Source organism: Coturnix japonica, chromosome 9 (assembly GCF_001577835.2).
Source record: "Coturnix japonica isolate 7356 chromosome 9, Coturnix japonica 2.1, whole genome shotgun sequence".
Lineage (NCBI taxonomy): Eukaryota > Metazoa > Chordata > Aves > Galliformes > Phasianidae > Coturnix > Coturnix japonica.
Window position 1 is genome coordinate 21,122,586 of NC_029524.1, and position 21,144 is coordinate 21,143,729.

The 21,144-nt window shown below is 40.9% G+C and overlaps 1 protein-coding gene across 2 annotated transcripts; it reads right to left on the minus strand.

Moving 5' to 3' along the window:
* Positions 1-950: 950 nt before the first annotated feature.
* RNF13 (ring finger protein 13) lies at positions 951-21,133 on the minus strand. 2 transcript variants are annotated; one of them, XM_015872166.2, is made up of 11 exons: positions 21,016-21,133; positions 16,326-16,449; positions 14,258-14,338; positions 13,850-13,975; positions 11,300-11,387; positions 9,746-9,772; positions 8,877-8,967; positions 8,619-8,724; positions 7,589-7,682; positions 2,939-3,019; positions 951-2,381 (listed from the first exon to the last, which is right to left on the minus strand). In XM_015872166.2, exons 2-11 carry the CDS (start codon positions 16,437-16,439, stop codon positions 2,017-2,019), a joined length of 1,173 nt encoding a protein of 390 aa, XP_015727652.1. In that variant the 5' UTR covers positions 16,440-16,449; positions 21,016-21,133; the 3' UTR covers positions 951-2,016. The 2 variants fall into 2 exon arrangements, with proteins under 2 accessions (XP_015727652.1, XP_015727653.1); XM_015872167.2 differs by lacking the exon at positions 9,746-9,772.
* Between the last annotated feature and the right edge of the window lie 11 nt (positions 21,134-21,144).

Below are 21,144 nucleotides of genomic sequence, written 5' to 3' on the forward strand. Positions count from 1 at the left end.
TGTGTGTTCTCTGTATAGGAGGAAGAGCAGCAGATAAAAACTGATCTTAAAAAGTCTTTTACTTTTTGTCATCGTAACAAATACTCTCACCAGGGTTACCTACAGCACACGTTACCCAGTTCGCTTCTGTTGATGGTCCTGCATCTCTTCAAGTTCTGGGGTACCTGAAATGCAGTTCTGAGTAAACCCATGCACTCATTACACACCAGCAGCAGGAACCTATTTTAAGAGTCAATCTTTCAGCTCAGAAAACTTTCACAAGTCAGCTTTGACATTTGACCAGAGACACAGGCAAGACAAAGTATGATTTTACACTGCAAAAAATCTAACACACTGCTCGTCTTTATTCCATGGATAAGGTGCTGGTGGCAGTGGTCTGAAGATCCATCGTTTTTCCATTATTATCCTTTTGCTGCGCATCATTCTAAAAAATAAAACTCTTTCTACTCTTTACCAGTTCTTGTGAATTGATTTCCATTGCTAGGCTTAAGGAAGGAGGACACGTAGCAGCACTGTCTATTAGATCAGTAATAGTAAAGAGAAGTATCTCACCTGTCATCTCCTCAGCCTGACATTTGTTGCTTTCTGACCTCCAGAACACACTCAGTCTTCAGCTGTAAAGGTGTCAGTGCAATGGGCAGGAAATACCAGCAGTATTCTGGTCTTCCTTCCCCCAGGTTACGCATACAGAGCTGGACTGACTCAAGCTTCTCCTCAAACTAGATGAGCAAATATTAAGGTTTTGCAGCTTAGTCGCACTGCATGGAGTGCTACCAGCACACAGCCCTGTGCTGTGCTACACGGTGCAGCGCAGGTTAATGTTACTCAGGGATGTTCACAAACGCACGTTACCCATCTTTAAAAATACTTCAGCCATACACACCAATAAAGACAGACAAGTACACAATGAATTTAAGTGATATGAGAGTTAAATAAATTCCCTGTGATACTTAAAGTGGAAAACATGTTTATTAACATTCTTTCAAGCTTTCCTTATTCAAGGCCATATAAAAAAAAAACTCTGCATTTGGATTATACATGTTCTGTTACTCTCTACATAGTTACAGAGGCATTATATATAATTTACTTTTCTCATGATACACTGGTAAGTACTGAGCTCTGTTAATCAGGTATTTGAAAGAACAATTTGTCTATATACACAGTTTACCAGACTAACGTAGCATAAAATGCTCTTCAGTAAGAGGTATATGAGTTGAAGATCAATTGAATACTTACCTAAAATTCTACGTGGAACAAAACCTCCTCTGTTTTAGTCACCCCCTCCCCCAGCTCCCACATCATCACTGAACAAACAGACCATTCGTCGCAGTAGCAAACAAAGCTAAATTAACGTGTTAACGATGGATTTTAATTTGTGAACCGCTTAAAACTAAACATATATTCTAAGTTTCTTTATCCTAGGAACCGCTCAACAGGACAGCTTACACTCAGCTACTGTGGCAATCTTCCAAGGAGTATTTGGAATCACTGCTTTACGATGGAAGTGGAATCTCTTCTGCTTTCTTTTGATAGACCAGCGTATAGAACCTGTTGTACGTTTTGTTTCTGACAGTGCTGACAATTTTTAGGAAAACTACACAAACATGCAAATAGACTTTTTTTGTTGGGCTTAAGGGTAACACATACCATACACATAATAAATACTGCTATCAGTATGACCCAGCCATAGCTACAAAATTATTTCCATCTAAATCCCGTTTCAGCAGATACCAACGTTTAAAGTAGCCTGTGTGAGATTGCTATCAGTATATGCTATTAACATTACTCATTAGCATTGTGGAGTCCAGTTAAACTGTCTTGAAAAGACAGGAAGTGTGACTGAATACCTGAATCAAAAATAAATCTACCTGTAATGATTAAACAAACCATAGTACAACTACATAAACCGCTCCTACTGAAGAAACCAGACGGATTAAAATAGATTACCTACATAAATGTTTGTCTTGTGTAGCCTCAAGAACTCTTTTATTCATTCACTTTTCGTCATGAGTGGTCTCAAACAGTATTCGTCACTCTGTAATCCCTTTCATCATTGGGCTGAAGCTGAACTACTACACTTTCTTCGTTCACTCCATTTTCTGCATCGCTGCTGTCAATGTTGTCATTGTCATCCTCCTCATACTCGGAGGACTCTGTCATGTTCTGATGGGAATGTGATTCTGACAGAGCCCCAAATGACTGAGTGCTAACTGAGGCTAATGGTCTAAGCAAGGGGGTATTTTCAGATACTTCGTTTTCTTCTTGACTGCTGTCTGTCTCAGAGTCAGAGTCCCCCTGAGAAGGGACCACTTTCTGCTTACAGACAGGACACGTTTTTTTTGTTTTTGTCAGCCACGGGTCCACACACTTGCAGTGATACGCTGTTAGAAAACAAGACACACGGACATTATTATCTTAGTACAAAGGACAAGCTAACAGAAACAGAAATCCAGCAGATTAAGTAAAATAGGATGATAGAATTTAACTCAAAATAGAATTTTACTTAGAAGTTCTCTGGCAGTTGGACTGCCCATCCTTATGTACAGAACACCTAACAGAGTCCTGAGCTTCAGGACAGACTGCATTCACTCATTCAGGTTCTCTGTCACTAAAGTTACATGGTTTGATTGTCCTGGAGAAAGTGAAAGCCAACTTTTATGCATGTAAATGAAACTCCAGAATGTGCTTCCCTATTCAGTACAAATATTTAGGGGACAGAGTCAAGCCCACCATTTTTCTCAAATGCACATACAGAGAAAAATGCAGAGTGGTAGTGTCAGCCCATTTTCCTTTTAAAAATGAAATTAATGTTTGCTCTTTTCCCAATTTACCCAGGCAAAATAAGTAAGTAAATAAATAAAATGATAAACCTAGATCTCCAGAAATGGCATTTTAGCTATTTTAATGTAAACACCAGACCTGAGGTGCCGCTGCTTACCATGAGAGCATGGAAGGATTCTGAGCTTGTCTCCATCCTCGTATTCATCCAGACAAATGGCACACACATCATATTCATCTCCTACAGCACATATGAGAATCCTTGTAACTTCAGAAGATTTGCAATTGAACTTTTCCAACATGTGCATACAGGCTCTCTTCCCTTTTCATTAATCTTCCAGTCATTACAAGGGGCAGGTTCTTTGATGCTACACTGTCAATTTATTATCTTTATTTACTTATTAGGACTGTAGCTCGTTCACTTTGCCACCAGGTAAATAAAAATAAAAATGTTTTCAACTGGAAGAAGTGCTCTCTCTGCAAAAGTCAATTATTCTTACTTAAATACTCATGTTACCACACAGGTACTAACTAATCAGCTATTCAGAAAATTCTAATGAAAAATAACGAAGGCAACTGAGAAAAAAATAAAGCAAAATAAATGAAAGAAAAGCAGTTTAGTTATATGAGAGAGATTACATTATTGTGCAATTAGAACCTCAAGTGCAAGATACATTATTGGCAGTACTGACATTTTGCAGTGGTGTGGCATGTGATATGACGGAACTATAAACAATTTTTAGCATTTTTCCCCCCATTTAAAGGATTTTACAATATGGTCTTTCATCAGTCAAAATCCTTCCCATTCTCCTGGAAGATGCTTCCACTTACAGCAGCACTTAACGTCTCTCACAGATCTGTTAATTGCAAACAAAGCTGTAAGACACACCGAGTGTCAGCATCAACATTCTCTTCTAAACACGTGTGTTCTTGAGTATTCAAATTCAGGATTTAGACACACCACTTGTCCTGCCCTGGGCACCTCTGATAAGAGCTGTTTCTATCTTTCTGCACCCTCCTTTCACGTATTCACTCACACTGGTGAAATTCTCCTGAGCAGGCTGAGCAGTCCCAGACTCAGCCTTTCTTACAGGAGAGATGCTCCAGTCCCTTCTTGACCTTCCACACAGTCCTCCAGATGTGGACTCACCAGTGCTCATGTTATTATTGCTCTCCTTAGCTTTCAAATGAAATCCCACAACTTCACTGTTACCTGGTGGAGGTAACATGGTACAACAGAAACTTTAGCACCTGCATGTATCCAACGCTGTCGCTACATCACAAGCCCTTAAGACAGATGATCTTTACAAACACAGTCCAGAACTGCAGCAGCATGCCAGGGCTGCACACCCCTGACAACCACCCACATGGTGATGCTCAAAACACAGCGCTCAGTCCATCACCCCATTGCATCCTCCCTGTCACACGACCAGAAGCATGTGCCAACAAACAGAGCTACAAGCTTTCTTACTGCTGGACTAACACACATTTGGTTGAGGGACAGGCTAGTTCCAGGATCAGGTGATCCAGTGCATGTTTGTACATCCTGTCATAAGTGCAGTCATCTGCTCCACACGTGGTGCTGCCATGCCTGCATCCACATTATCTGGTGCACACTTTGTGGCAAAGAGAGGCACCAATGATGTATGAGCCACTCTGCTGAAATGATGGACACCCCAGATACTGCCTGAAAAATCCTGGGGCACATCCCAGAGATACGATCACTGGCAAATGCAACCTAATGTACAGAACCTGCTTTAGCAGCAGGGCTGGACTTCACGATCCCCTCCAGCCCCTACAGTTACTTTGCCACAATGCATGTTCAGAAAAAATGACTGTGGTAAAGCATCTGTTTCCTCAACAAGGCCTATGCTCAAGTTCTCAAGCACAGAGGCCAGAAATCTGACAGCATTTTGGCTAACTTCAACAAAGACATTCCCCTTGTTCTCATCAAGGCCTTGTATCCAGCCAGTCCTACCTCCTCCCAGCTTCACTAGGCTCCTTTTACTGCACAGAAGGTTTGAACAGGCTCTCAGCCCAATGGCTTCACCTGCACCCACCAGACTCATCAGCTGCAGTCCATCTGCTGCATTTCTCTAGGTTATTAAAGAAATTAATTAGCACCATTACCCTGATCCTGGCTCAGGGCAGGAAGGCAAAGCCTATGCTCCTCGGCACACTGAGGCCCGTACACTTTCTCTGCGTGTCTCACTGCCTCCATCACTACTATCCAAATTAATTTCTAAGTTCCACCTCCATGACTTCGCTGACAGCAACAGCAGCCACTTCTGCTGCAGATTTTTACAAGCAGGAATGCAGGCTCTTTTTCATCACTGCTGAAATTACACTGCTAATGGTGGCGACTATGTAGACAAATTGCGTTTTGTAGCTGAGAATTTGCTCTATCAAACAGCATTATTGTGCTCATTGTATCTGTTGCAGCTTCCATGGAAATAAATAGGAAGCATTACTTTTGGAGCAACCTACATACTGTGCTTAAATAAACTGCAAATGAAGCAAACCTGTTTTACTTGATACATAAATACAGTGTTTGTAGATATACAATTATCCATCACACATACGACACACAGTTGTGTGCTGATGAGCTCCAAAACACAATCTGCCAAGACTCTGGCAGACATTATGACTTGTTTTCTTTATTAAACCTGTACTGCACTGTGCAATCAGGCAAATGGGTCAGTAATGAACAGTAATTAGACCAGTTATAATCCCATTTGCAGGAAAAAAATAAATCAGTTTAGGAATACTGCAGAACTGTAATTACTCTGAACAGATTTTTAAAGTCCATTCAGATGCTGCTATTGACCACCATTTCCCCAATTTCTGCGTGTATCCATCTACACACAAAGACACGTACATGAAAATTCAGCCATGATACTCAAATATGTTTTTGCTTAAAAACATATTTATTTTTACATCCTGTTACTTGTCACACACAGGGCTATTTTTCCCCGGTGTACACACAAGGCATTACAAAGCTGACTGGCAAAGTTAAGTTCCTATTTCATACTTAAAACACTTAGCAGCTCCATTAGGTCTTGTGGATGTAGCAACTCCAAAATCCCATACAGAAGGCTTTGTAGAAGCCACTGGGTGTAACACCTACCAGCTTTCAATGAAAGTGCCTGGAATCTTCTGTGACAGCAGAGCTGAGGGTAAAACTCAACTGCAACACAGTTCTTAATTCACTTGCCACAATAGTTTATAAAATAATCATTTAAAAGTTAGTTTCCAAGCTCATCTCCGTAGATCTGATCAGTAGGAAAAGCAAAGATTTTCTTTATAAAGAGATGCAAACATCCGCCGTTTTTTGGTTCAGCACAGTCCTTCTGAAGTAAGAAAGTATGAAAGCTTTCTGTTCTGTTTTGCGTAAGTCACTGAATGCAATGATTATTTGTGATTAGCCAGGTTTGTTTTACAACTAACTGAGCTCCAAACTATTCATACCGTATAAGATTCGGCAAAAAGGAAGAGGAAGAAGAATAAGGAAAACACCAAATACGTTATTTTCATGCACTTGCTACTTAGTCATATAGTCCTGACCTAGTTATTACACTGTACACATGCTCATGATTATCTGACAAACACATCAATGACTTTCTTGAAGCCATGTGTTGATGCGTTTCTTGTTCTTGGTTTTTCCTTTCCTACCGTTTTTTGGGGAATTATGTTTGTTTTTTGTATTTTTACAACAAATAATTTTCATAGGGAATCACTGAAAGGAAGTTGGCTCATGGTGATCTTTCTCATAGTTAATTTTAAATCCACAGCAACAGACCATTACACTTTCTGTCAATCCTGCAAAAACAACAACAAAAAAAAAGCACCATTTTTTGTGTAGGGTTTTTCGGGGGGTTGGTTTGTTTTTTGCATTTTTTCTTCAAATGAGGCTGACTAATGTTGTACAGAAAACTGTTCCCACTCAAATTGAACATCTGCTTTGCACAAACTGACAGCTGCGATATTAACAATGCAGGGTGGCTTTATCAAGGGCAAGGAATGGTAAGCAGTTCTATCCTTGAATCCAAGCACATCCTCTAACGTGGTATTGATGCCTAGACAAATCCCTGCTGACACGTGTTCTGTAGTAATCAATTAAGTACTCTTTCCAGCTTTTCTTCTCATAGGTTGTACTAGTTCATTCATAAAAGCAACTGGATGGTAAGATGGTAACATTTAAATAACAGTATAATTTTTTTCTACTTTTAAAAGCCAACGGACTGCAACAGAGAAAGATTCAGGACATTTTAAAAGTTTCATTAATAAATCAAACTTGCCATGGATTTATTTTGTATCTCATTGTTCTATCTTGTATACAAATCATTTTTTAAAAGAATCACAGTAACAAACAACTTGGCACTCAGTTTAAATCACTGTCGCCCTCACAGAAGAACTGTATCTGAATGAAAGCAACGCTCCTCTGGAAAAGCAGTTCATTTAACCCCACAAGACAGCTTTGTTTCTACAGTGTCTATAGCATCAGGCAGCTTACATACCATTAGTCTTTATCCAATTCCAGAGAGATTACAGGTACAGTGTACCACAGTGACTGGCAGCTATTGTCACTGTTAATGAGAGAGCAACAAGGAAGATTTGGGGAATTTCTGTACAGACTTTGTGCAATATTTTCACCCGTGTGGTGCCCACCCTGCTTCTGCTGAGGAAATGCTAGAACTCCATTCTAGTGAGAGCAAGAACATACTCAAAATTATCTCTAAAATCCCACAATTTAGGGACTTTTTGTATTAAAATGGTACATTTTAACTAGAGAAAAAACCAATCCACTTGCCTTTCTTAAATTTGTGTATGGGAAGTTTCTTCAGCTGATCCTTCCTCAGGCGATTCCTTCTTGCCCTGTGTCTGTCTTGCACAAATTTTGTGATCTGGAAACATGAGACAGAAGATGACGGTGTGAATGGAAAGTTGGAATAATAAAAGACCCATGAGCCTTTGTCAAAAGGGAACTGACGCTCCAGCTGAATCACCTCTTCCCTCATCTCAAAGATGGAGATGACAAAGTCTAAAGAACGTCCCTGATTACCACAGCACTTGAAAGGGAACAAACAGAAGTTTTTTGGGAAAAGAAAGGAAGAAAATAAGAATAACCTTCTCTCTATAAAATAGCGGGTATAACTGAAATCTCCTACTGAGGCATAGTGGCAGAGGCATAATTCAGGGCTAAATACAATTCATAAGCTTGACTAGTTTTGCTAACGGCCGTCCTAAATCATGACAAGTTCTCTTGAAGAATTACTCCCATATTCAGTCCTGTTTTTACACTGTAGTCTGGGAAACAGAGTAGAGATTTACTTCAAGCCATAGACTCTTGCGGTCTTCAGCCACACTAAAGATCGTTTCCATTTTCTTAGTAGGCAAATTTAAGAGAATCTGTATCTACGGCTTCTGCTCAGAAAAATCACTTTTGCCCTGAACACTTTTGCCTGGGTTGTGGAACCCACATTAATTAAACAACACCAGGTTGGTGAAGTGGGACATATTCCTAGTGTATGAGAATGCATGCTCTTCTCTGTGGAGTGAAAAGGGAAAAGCTTATGGAGTGATAGGAGTACCAGTGAGGACAGTTCTCTGTAAGCAGTTACACAGTAGGTAAAACCTCCTAATGACTCCTAACTTCCCTTTTCCAAAAGCCTCTGTTTATCAAACTAAAAATAATACAGAATTACAGGTAGCTACAGTACAGGTATACACAGCACATAAAGCTTTCACTGTTCCTTTACTGTATCACTTAATTTAACTTCAGTAAGTGACAATTCTGTGACTGTTTGTGAGGAAAGATGTTACTAAATAGAGGAACTTACCATAAATATGACAATGAGAATAAGGCAGATCCCTACTATTATTAGAAAAGGGATTAAGTAGTACTCCAAAGGAAGACTGAACTCTGGGATCAACACAACATGGCCACTGTAGAGAGAAAGACAACAGTTTTAAGAAAGGTTAGAAAATAATAAACTGTGAATTAAAGAACAGATACAATGAAAAGAAACCCAACAATAACCAGGACTAGTACACATTTCAGTGCAACCAATAGCAAATCAAGTCATGAGGTAACTTACCCCCTTTCATACGTAAATTCTTCTTTAAGAGAATTAGCTGATGCTTCCCCAATGAAGACAGAAGGAATGTCTATCTTCTTTAAAATTTCAACTGTATAAAAAGGAGAATAATAAAACTGCTATTACTGATTGTGTATGGGCACTCTTACAATGTTAAGACAAACATTACAACAGTCTCGCAACACGAGGATACATTTTAATGTAGTAACAGAGACTGATTCACATGCACGCTAAATCTTTATGTCATATAAGCAGCAGTATTATTTTCTTGCTGAATTTTTATAGGCTTAAAGACAGGTAAATCAAAATTATCACTTGCATTTAAAGGGAGCATTAAAAAAGTATTCTGACAAAAAGACGTCAAAAAGGTATGTTTAACCATAGCATCAGTTCTTAGGAGTCACATCATGTAGCTCCCAAAATTTTGGGGAACTTATATCTTATGATCTGGTACATACATTTTAGTCTCTTTCGTTCTTTTCACCCTAACCATGAACACACACATTGGAAAGGTCAAAAAGCAGAACAAAAAATTATCAAAAGATAAAGTCTCTATTCTAGAAAATGCAATTCCTAGGCTTCAATTTATATTTATCTGAATGTCTAAGTCAAAGTATTCAGGTTCCCCAAGCAAAAGCACACATCACTCAGTGTCACTTCACACTGCCCGAACGCCTGTTTGTTTTAAGTTGTTCTATAGTTGATTTCAGAGCGAAACCTGAAAATAAGTTTCACATGGGTTGAGAACTCATTAAAACCACATTCACACAGCTTTCTGGACTACTCAGCTTCCACCCAGTTTGCTGAATGTTAATTTCCTAGTTTGCTCAGTGGTGTTTCTACTTTGAAAGAGTTTTGATTCTTCTCACTTATGTTCTTGCTGCATGTTCGATAACCTTCAAAAATCAGACAAAATAAAGAAATTCCTTAGAAAAAATCAGAACAGTGTATTAGACAAAAAAACCCACATATGATAAAATCAAAACATCATTTTGACTACAGAGTACAACAATGTTCTGAGTATAAACACTCCAAGAAAGGTTGAGTCAGAACAGCTAGTAACAGAATAAGCTTTCCAACTTAATCAGGAAGCTTTAAGCTAGAGCTGTCAGGCCAGGGCTCCTCAAATCATACCACTTTGAGGCTGATGATGGTAATGGATGCCCTGGGCCTGGAGCTGGATCACAGGCCAGTAAGACAGCACCTAAGGTGCAGGACAAGGGAACTCCAATTGGTAAATCAGCCTTTTTGATGCGCAAAAAGGAAGTCTATAGTGAGTGGAAGCAGGAACAGGTTATCTGGGAGGATTACAAAGAAGCTGTCCCCAGTCAGGGATCAGGTTTGGAAAGCTATTACACAGAATTCAATCTAGCCAGGGTCATGAAGGGAAACAAGAAGAAATTCTACACACTGCCCAAGCTGCAGAAAGCAAAGGTAAGAACTTAGAGAAGGAAGATCCACCTGCTGTAAGTGAAGATCAGGTTCAAGACCATTTAAAGATCTTGAAGGCACACAAGTCCATGAGACCCAATGAAATTCACCCATGGGTTCTGAGGGAACTGGCAAATGCAGCTGCCAAGCTGCTATCAACCACATTTCAAAGATCATGGTAGTCTGGTGAGGCTCTTACTGATGAGAAAAGGAGAAACATAACGTCCATTTTCAAGAGGGGGAAAAAAAGAAGACTCAGAACTACAGGCCAGTCAGTCTCACCTCTGTGCCTAGGAAGATCATGGAAGGGAAGGCTAATGGGATTTGTCCCTACCTATAGCGGGGGGGTGGAACTAGCGATCTTAAACATCCCTTCCAAGACATCCTATGATTCTATGATATTAAATTAAAAAATGGCATACTGATCTTCAAATTATTTTTAGAACTGAAAATTTTCAAAATACATACATGCAATATGTATTTCAAATAAAATAAGAATCCATTTGCTCAAAGAACAGAAAAACGCCCGCAGCAGAACAAGAACAAAATGAAACAACTAAGTAGTCATATTTTGAAATCTGAGTTCTTTCCAAGAGTGTAGGGGTTTTTGGGGTTTGCTGTTTGTGCCATTATCCACATCAATAATCTATCTCATAAATTAAACCACTTAATTCAGAACGGTCAAACTATAAATTAAAGGAAAACAAAAGATACAGTCAAAGAGAACATACAAACCTAACACCACAAATAACACACAAGTACATATATGTTCTTACCCTGAAAACTCTTATTTTAAAGCATTCAATGCAGGAACATTTTTTGTTTTGGTGCTTGTTAATTTTAATGTACGTTTTTGCCTATTTGATGGGGTTTGTTTGTTGTTTTTCAAGTCACAATTCCTCACAGTACTTTGAACTGTAATATTCATGTAATACTGTGCTGTGGGTGAAATGATTTTCAAACAGGAGAGAAGAAGTGATACCTGTACTTACTGTCGTTGGATCCCATGCTTATGAGGTCATCAGAATCAACATTGTGAACTATAGCTGCCTTGTATCCAGCTCTCTGTGCATTTAAAACCTGTAAACCACACAAAGTATTTGTTAGAAAGAACAGTACTTCAAAATAATACATATAAAATAAAATATATTTGCAGGAAGCTATAAACATTTATAAGCAAAAACAAAGCTCTGTTAATCAAGCATCACCTTCAAAATAAAATCATCCTCGTTATCCTGGGTCCCAAATAAACACTAATTGTGCACTAAAACTAAAGAATTAACTCATTCTTAAAATACATATTAATATGATGATACAGCTTCAGGAAACAGTCTTTTATTTCTTGTAGTGAATAGTTACCATGCAAACAAAAATCAGCTCTACTCAACAATTAAATTCTTCAGAGTGCCATCTGCATAGAAATGCTATCAGCAAACGCAGACACCTTGAAGAGTTCCAGTATTACATATATTATATATACACACACATTATATGTACATATTATATAAATAAATATATAAATACATGGCTGTTATTTTAGCCAACACTATGATACAATGTTTAACAATCTATTTTCTGGCCTTTGTGCCTAAACAGGCAGAGTTTTGACATATTGAGATATCATTTATTTAAATGACATAAATACCCAGACCATACTAACAACGTATACAGCGCAATCTTCAGCTTACATTTCTAAATGTTTTATATGTAGGTAGAAAATATGCAATGATCCCCACAAAATGTCAACAACTTCAAGATCTGAGTCCAGACAATAAGTGCAGGCTTGAGAAAGTTTGTAACTGCACTAGAGTTCAAAGCTCCCCCTACTGATGAATCCAGTAAAGATTCATACACAACAAAGATCAAGAAAAAACTATGCATCTTTGTAGCTTTTAATAAATAAGGAAAGATAGAGCTTGAAAATAATCTCACATTTTTATTAAAATCTGCATCACGTCCGTGTAAGAGCTGGCATGTGATGTAGCTCACATCTCAGTGTCTGCACTATTTCCCACCATAAATATCAGAGCTAAATGCTGTAATATGTAGGAAATTGTATAATGCAATACTGCAATGATATTAACAGAATCTCTCAAAATTCTGCACAATAGAGATGTGATTTTCCTTTGTTTAACACTAGGGAGAAAAAGCTGAGGGTAGAGTAAAAATGCTGTCTTGAAATCAATTAAGGAAGTTCTGTTTAATGAACAAGCATTTGCTTTACTGATTAAAAGCATACTTCACTACAAAATTTCTGACCTGTTAAATAACATCTTCAGCTTTAATAATGTCTCACCAATTCAGGGGCAGCTATCAGATCGGTAAAGACAACATGTAAAGGGCACATAATCATTAGCTATGCATTTTGCCAGTAAGCCATACAGATGTATAATAAGATTGGAAGTGCAAAATACATAATATTCCAGAGCTTGATGTAAAGCCAGATAACATGAGCAGTGAGATTATACCTACTGCTGGAACTTGTCATCTGGGGAGAACTTTAAACACAATGTCACACAACTAAATTTATTACAGAGCAGTGAGTATGTTTGGATCTCCTTTCCATTTGTGAAAATCAAAACCAAACTGAACTGTCCCATATTTCAAACTAATTTTTAAGAAAACCTTATACTCTAGCCAAACACAAATCATTCTAATTTTGTATTTCTAAAATAACATACAGAATACTCCCCTTCAGAAGCAGAACAATCTTTTAATTTTATAAATATTGTACAATATCAAGCTGTTTTACCAACTGATATTATTCCCATCCTGCCACTCATGAGCAAGTGCCTGTTTTTGCCTAGCACTGTCTCCTACTTCCATCAGCTGTGACCTTGGGGTCTAATTGTGAGCTGCAAGAAGACCCAGCTATAAAAAACAAAACAAAACATTAAAGCTGCTTACAGATTTTAGGTCACATCAATTTCCTAACCTCCCCTGTGATCCCTGGCTACTGGCACAAGAAAAGGCAGCAAAGGAGGAAAACCAACTTTTTACACTGACAGCAACAGAACAAGGTGGAATGGTTTTAAATTAAGAGATTTAGGTCAGGTATCAGGAGGAAATTTCTCACTCAGAGGACAGTGAGGCCCTGGCACTGCTGCCCATGGAAGCTGAGAGTGCCCCATCCCCAGAGGTGCTCAGGTTTGATGGGGCACTGGGCAGCCCAAGCTGGTGGGGGAGCCGCTAGGCCACGGAAGAGGTGGGGCCAGGAAGAACTGTAAGGTCACTTCCAACCCAACCATTCTGTGATTCTATGATTTCCCTGCAAGAAAAGTAAATACTGCTAATGGATGCTTTATATTACAAAACTGCAGCACCAGTCATTTTTATTTGCCACACATGCTGACTCATGAACAGGTAATCCTAAACTAAATCATAACGTAAGGCTTTATTTGTCTTAGATTCTTTGTTTGCATAAGAATAAAATTCCCCCTTCCTTTCATACCAGTATCTACGGATCTATTATCTGTACATATTTTTCTAAGCACCATTAAATTCTTAGAAAAATAAATACAAAATATATGCGTGTATATTACCTTGATATCGAAATTGCACTCAAGCCTTCGAATTAATACAATAAAAGCAGTGGACGAGTTGTCTCTCAGTGGAGGGGGGGCTATAGGCTCACATGCATTCTCTGGTTTTGAATTTATTAGGAAACCCTGAAAAACAGTAACAGAATAATGTCAGCTTCACGTCTCCTCAGCTGAACAAAACAGTTTTCAAACAAATATAAGGAAAGAAAACAGCATTTTCAAATAATAGCCAAGCAAATTCTTACTATCAACTCAGTTCTACCACTGAGTCCCTTCCCATTTCACCTTCAGTAAGATCTCCTTAACATGAATTCCATTCATCTACACATCTTACATTTTAAATGTGTTAACTACAGTAGACAAACAGAATAGGATGTGGGTTTGTGGTTTTATTTGTTTATAAAATACCTTCAGGCCTTCTGCTGGCAGTCTGTAGCCAAATCTGGCGGGCAGATCATCAAAGGTCTGGGTTCCATTCTCGAAGTTATACTACAAGAAATAAATTTTAAAGAAAATTCATATTTGCAACAGGACAGAAATATACAACAACAGAGGGCTGTGGTGAATGGCACAATGTCCAGGTAGAGGCCAGTGATGAGTGGCATCCTCCCAGGAGTCTGTGTTGGTACCAGTGCTCTTCAACATCTTCATCAGTGACATCAACGATGGGATCAAGTGCACCCTCAGCAAGTTTGCAGATGACACCAAGCTGAGCAGTGCAGTTAACACATCAGAAGTAAAGCCATCCAGAGGGACCTCAACAAACCTAAAAGGTGGGTCTGGGTGAACCTAATGAGGTTCAACATAGCAAAGTGCAAGGTTTTGCACTTGGGTCAGAGTAATCCCAGATACATATACAGACTGGGAGAAGAACTCCTTGAGAGCAGCCCTGCAGAGAAGGACCTGGGGGTCCTGGAGGACAAAAAACTGAACATGAGTCAGCAGCACACTCCTGCAGCTCAGAAGGCCAATGGTACTGTGGGTTCCATCAGAAGAGGGGACGGCGAGCAGGGACGGGGAAGTGACTGTCCCTCTCTACTCTGCCATTGTGAGACCTCATCTGGAGAACCGCATCCAGGACTGGGGCCCCCAACCCAAGAGAGATGTGGAGCTGTTGGAGAGGGTCCAGAAAAGGGCCACAAAGATAATCAGAGGGCTGGAGCACTTCCCCTATGAAGACAGGCTAAGGGACCTGGGCTTGTTCAGCCTGGAAAAGTCTGTAGGGTGACCTCATTGCAGCCTTCCAGCATTTAAATGATTATAGAAGCAGGGGAATTAACTTTTTACTTGGGTAGACAGTGATAGGACAAAGCAGAATAGTTTTAAGCTCAAGGGGAGAAGGCTTAGATTGGTTGTCAGGGAGAATTTCTTCACAGCGCATGATGAGCTGCTGGATCAGGCTGCCCAGGAAGCCTGTGGACGCTCCATCCCTGGAGGTGTTCAAGACCAGGTTGGATGGGGCCCTGGGCAGCCTGGTCTAGTACCAGATCTGGAGGCTGGTGGCCCTGCCTGTGGCAGTGGGGTTGGAACTTGATCCTTGGGGTTCCTTCCAACCCAAGTCATTCCATGATTCTATGAGCAACATTAAATAGATATAAACAACACTGTGGGTTTTTTTTTTTTTTTTTTTTTTTTTTTTTTTTTTTTTTTTTTTTTTAAGATTAAAATATTTATCAGAGATGGGACCTTGTGAAAGCACATCAATGAAGACACAGAATTACTTTGTCACTGGTCTTCCAGTCACATAGCAACTTCATTCTTTTCCTATCTAGTTATCAAGAAATATTTCAGTAAGCAATAACCCTGGGCATTAAATCTGTCTACAACCCAAATATCGCCATATTTGTGAAACAGAAATCTCAAAAAAAAACAGCTCTATGGTTTTCTTTTACACAAACAATGAGCTTTCATTCCCAAACAGAGGAATACTGTAAAGACCTTAAATCAGTGGAAGCTTTGTTTCCTCCTTCCTCGTGACATCTTTCATAGCTGTATGAGCTGGTTAGCAATGAAGAATCCAGACAATAAAAAGTGAAGAGCACACATATGCTGAAATGCCTTCTCAATGTAAGCAAAAATAAGTGATTAAAATTAGTTTCCTGAAAAAGCTGTGAATTCTACAGTATCTGCTTATTGTATCATAAAACTGTTACACATGATAGTGAAGAAAGAATCACACATCTCAGAAGGCGGCATTTCCAATTGCAAGATTTAGACATGGGAATTCTAATTAAAAAATAAAAATAAAAAAAACACACTATAATGATCTGCCTTAATTCTTCCAAAGGGAAAAAACATCTGATAGATCACTTGAAAATGAACAGTTTAATTTAGTATTGAACTGAAGCCTTAAGGCAACCCTCTTCCAAATGGCCCATTACAAAATTTACTGCACTCATGCACCAGTAGATTAGTTTAGAAGAAGATTCAACTCAACAGAGCTTTCATCTATGTAGAAAAATATTCTTACACTTACCGCTAAAATATCTGCCTCCACTGGTAAGAGATTCAGGAAAGCAAATAACTGAACAGTCACAATAGTGTATATCTGTGTGGCAGACAACATCAGCATTCCTATTGACAACAGCATATTTTAATATCTGTAAAACAGGAAAAAAAAGAAGTCAAGGCTTGTAGCAATACTTTCCTCTGTCATTCTACTGAGCCCTACTGTTCAGCTAAAAGCTACCCTCTAAAAGAGCAAGAAGATATTCTGTTTTTACTTTTGAGGGATGATTTTTAACTTACATGATTATTTTTGAGAGAAAAAAAATCCCATTTACCAGGAGCATGTAACCTCGATAGGACTGCCTGTATAAAGCAAAAGTTATAATAATAGCATTTCAAAATGCTTCAGGCAACAATCAGCAACATAAGTGGTACAAAGAAATAAGAACTCACAGATCATTAATTACCCTCAGACATTCTTAATTTTAATATTCAATTCTTCCAACAGAAACCCAAGCCATCAGAATTTAAGTGCCTGGTCTAGTTTACTCTATTTACTTTGAACATACACTTGCAAAGCTAATTTCAGTAGGCATCAACTAACAGCAAGTTCTATTAACTCCAGGGAAACACACAAGTGTGTAACGGGACGAGTGATCAGGATGATAACCCAGAGCTCAGACGGTTCAGTCCCCTGTGAAGTGTGAGCATTTCTGAGGCTTTTAAAAAACAAATGCTCTTTAAAGGACTCTCATATGTATATCAACAACTTATGGTATTACAAGGAAATTAATTCTGCTCTGTTAATTATTTTCAGCAAAACTGGCAGCAAAAGGAACTTCTCTCTTTGGAAGCAGGAGCACGAGTTTGCAAATAGAAACAGTTCTTTTAAAGTGCTGATTTATTGTTAGTCAAAGAGGAAAATAACAGAAAAAAAAAAAAAGGCAAGAAGAAGAAATAATCATTTTGGTATTATCCCTTGCCATATAAATATGGTTTTCCCATAAAAACATTAAAAACACAAAGGGTCTGAATGCCTTTCCTGGACCAGCAAATGATACCTGCCTCCCTGCTGACATCCCTGACTTCATCCTACCAGCCCCACAGAAACACAGACGTGTGTAACATGGAAAAAAGCTGCAGTATTTGACATATCCCTTCACATGCAGTGAGAAATGGCATATCTGGAAAGCCTTCATCCAAAGTGCTCAGTGCTGTGGGCTGGTAACACACTGCTGCTTTTTCAGTCTGTAATATCATCGAGAGGCGACTGTATGAGAATCATGCACAGTAAGCCCAAAATTCTGCTGGCTGCATTGGAAAAACCAAGCACCCAAAAACTTGGCAGAAGGACAAGGGAGAGAAGAAGGCTTCAGTCCTCCATAACTGACTGCAGCACTTCAGTGCACACTGCCCCTGTACTGAACAAAACAAGGTTATGGGGGGGTGGGGGAAGACTGTGATCAAACTGTACAGTTATTTACACACCAAGGGCACACAGCAAACAAGGCGCACTGCTGGCCAGACAGCAGAGCCTGCCTGAGTGCACTGCCAGCTCCCGAGCTCCTTCCCCAGCCCTACATGTGGGATGGGATGTGAGAGGCATCCTTCCTGTGTGGTGCTCCCCAAACAAAGGCTGGGTTTACTGCCATGCCAACGTACAAAAATTATACATATATGTATGTACGTATAGTAATAATATAGATTATATGTTATGTATATAATCTATATATAATTACACATATGTATATATATATATACATAATTAAACCAATGTTTGGTTTCTCTGCCTCTTTACTTATTTGATGACTTTGCTAAACATTGAAATTTCTCAGCTTTTACTTGGCAAAACAGAACTCATCATCATTGGACAATGTCAAAGTGCTGGTGATACACGATTTGCTTCAATGAAAGCTCATCTATACACGTATTTTATAAAGCTTCAGCAGCATCTTAAACTGAGAGATGTTTTCTAGATTTGGATCATAAAATAATGTAACTGCACTATAACCTGGGTCATTTAACAGCAAAGCTGTTGTCTACAGGACATCTCACAGACAACAACTGCTACCCACTCCTGCATCTCACCCTCTGACACCCTGACTGCCCCAACCAGGTGCAGCAGAACCACTGATTCCACTCTGAATCCAACCAGAGCAGACATCACCTACTGGATACAATCCTCAAAAGGAACGACAGAATGCCCTCAGGAAGTTTATTCCAAACAAAGCTACTAGAAGAAGGGGCCATAATACCTTGAGGTTATTTTTTCCCCTGTTTTTCTTGAAAAAGGACCATCCTAACAAAAACAAACCTCTTTAGCATAAGGAAGAGCAATGGGGAATGACCCCCAACTCAGCCTCCCCAAAGCACCCTGTACTACGGTCAGACTGACGGGCACCATCTGACCATCAGCGCCTCCCGTGTCCTGGACCTCAGCCCCACGACAAGGTGCACAGCCAATGGTGGTTAGAAGCAGGAGGGAAGATCCTGCCTCTCTTTTGGTTCCCCTCCCTACAAAAGCACAACTTGACACCACAGATCGCAACCTTTGCTCCCCCCAGACAAGTTTCAGCTGACAGTTTCTCCCTGTAATATTGCTACGGCCATAACCCGCTCTTTGAAGAGACAATGATTAGCCATCATTCCGACACATGATGCTTTGTGAAACTTCCAGTTGTTTAGAAGAACAGAAGTTACAGTCACGGGAACTTGTAACGAATTATGAAATGTGGGAGTTTTTATTTCTAAATAACAATTTCCCAGCTTCCCAAATCTGTCAGCCCCAGCAACAGCCAGGAAACTGGCAGAGTAAAGGGGCAACCACCCAAAAAATGGTTTAATGACAGAAGCAACCAGACACCTGAAATTATCACAGTATCACAACCATTACTGTAAACTCAGCACATACACCTTACAACATACAGAAGGCGCTAAAGCAGCATTAAGTATCGTTAGAAAACACCAGAAATAAAGTTGTTCATGCCAACAATGAGCACATATAGTCTTCTTCACCAGTTACACACATGCTCTCTTCTGGGCCTATGAATTCCCACCTCAAACACACCCCAAAAAGCCCCAAGCATCAGGAAATCTCACAGCTCATTTGTAGACCATACTCTTAATTTGAGTAAGGCAGCTTACAGCACACAGAAATAGAGATGTATGCAATTAAACGCTAAGCTGCAGACTACACTAATGAAGTTTAACTTCTGCATAAATCCTGAGTGCTTACATGTGCTTTTCTAGACGGCTGACGGTTCTCATTATGTAACTGTGGGAGTTTCAGACTGCTCCCCACTTTGCATTCCAGAACTTGCAAAACACACTGAGCCTGGCGAGCTGCACCTCCACCCAATGGAACAGGACCATCAGGTCAGGACTGGGGAGGGGAATGTTCTGAGGGCGCTATGGTGGCCACCAAGCACCTACATCGACTTTGAATACATCAGCCAAGGCACTGCCCATAGACCTAAGGCAGGAGCAGTACTTCTAACTTCACAATAAGTAATATACTTTTAATTAAACTTTTTTACAGGAGCAGCGCGATATCGCTTCTCGTTTTAAGGAGGATCTCACTGCATTGTAAACACCACCAAGCTGATTCCCAGATGAGAACTTGTAACCGGAGGGGAAAACACTCAGCTCGCTGCAGCCCCAGCCCTTGGTCTGCCAGCACGGCCAAGCCTTGGCAGTAAGGCTGGATGAGGGGGCATCTAGAAATGATTTGGTGCTGGGCACTGAGCAGAGCTTGGAGCTCCTGGTCACTGTCCTCACACAGATTCTCCAAGCACATGGAAACACCAAACATTCAGAAACTCCTATTTCAGTGCACTCCAAGTTTCTGTCACAGTAAAAGGAGCAAAGTGCGATCACCTGCCCGTGCAGTTACACTCGTGTTTCAGTTCTCAACTAAACAGTTGTTTCAACCATTTAGCAGTTAAAAACAAAACCCCTTGATTTCCACATCTTCGTTTAAAAGCCTGAAATTCCACCTCAGTGCAGCACAGGATTACAGCACCCAAAGGGAACGTGTCAGAGTCCATTCGACACAAACAGCGACGTGTTTTCCGCAGGCCGCCCCGTTTCCATCAAACCGCCCCGTCCAAACGCATCCGTGCGGGGCGCCCGAAGCCGCACAGCGCAGCACAACGGGCATTTACTCCACATGGCGGCTCTCACGTGTACGTGGAACACAGCACGGCCTGCAGCATTCTGACGGCCAGCCACCATCACCGACCTCCGCCGCCGCCCGGTGCCGCCGCCAGGCCCCGAACCCCCCGCTCCCCTCCACCCGCCGCACTGTCACTCCTCCCCACGGCCGCCGTCCCGCGCCCCACCCGCCCTGAGCGCCGTGCGGTGATGGCTGCACCGCGCCCCCGGCCGGCAGCGATGGGCCGAGCTCCGGGCCCGGCTCCTTCAGCCCCGACCCGCGGCACCGAACGGCACCGAACGAACCGACACAGCGCGAGGCGCCGCCCGGGGCCGCAACGACGGCGCGAGGCGGAAGCGAAAACGCGCCGCGCAACGAGCGGCGGGACGGCGCCACCAGCAGCTGCGGAGCCGGAACGACGCACAGCGGGTAGGAGCCGAGCTACGCGGCGGCCGCCCCTTCAGCACACAGCCCATAGCCGATAACCCCCAGCCCATAACCCATAACCCCCACAGCCCATAACCCCCATAACCCGTAACCTCCATAGCCCATGACCCCCTCACACCTGCGGGCCCGGCTCGAGGCCCGGCTCCAGGACCGAGGGCCGCACCTACACCGCCTCCATGGCGCGCTCAGCTCCGCCCAGCAGCCAGGCCGGAAGTCCCGCCCCCAGGAGACGCGCGGAGCCGCAGCG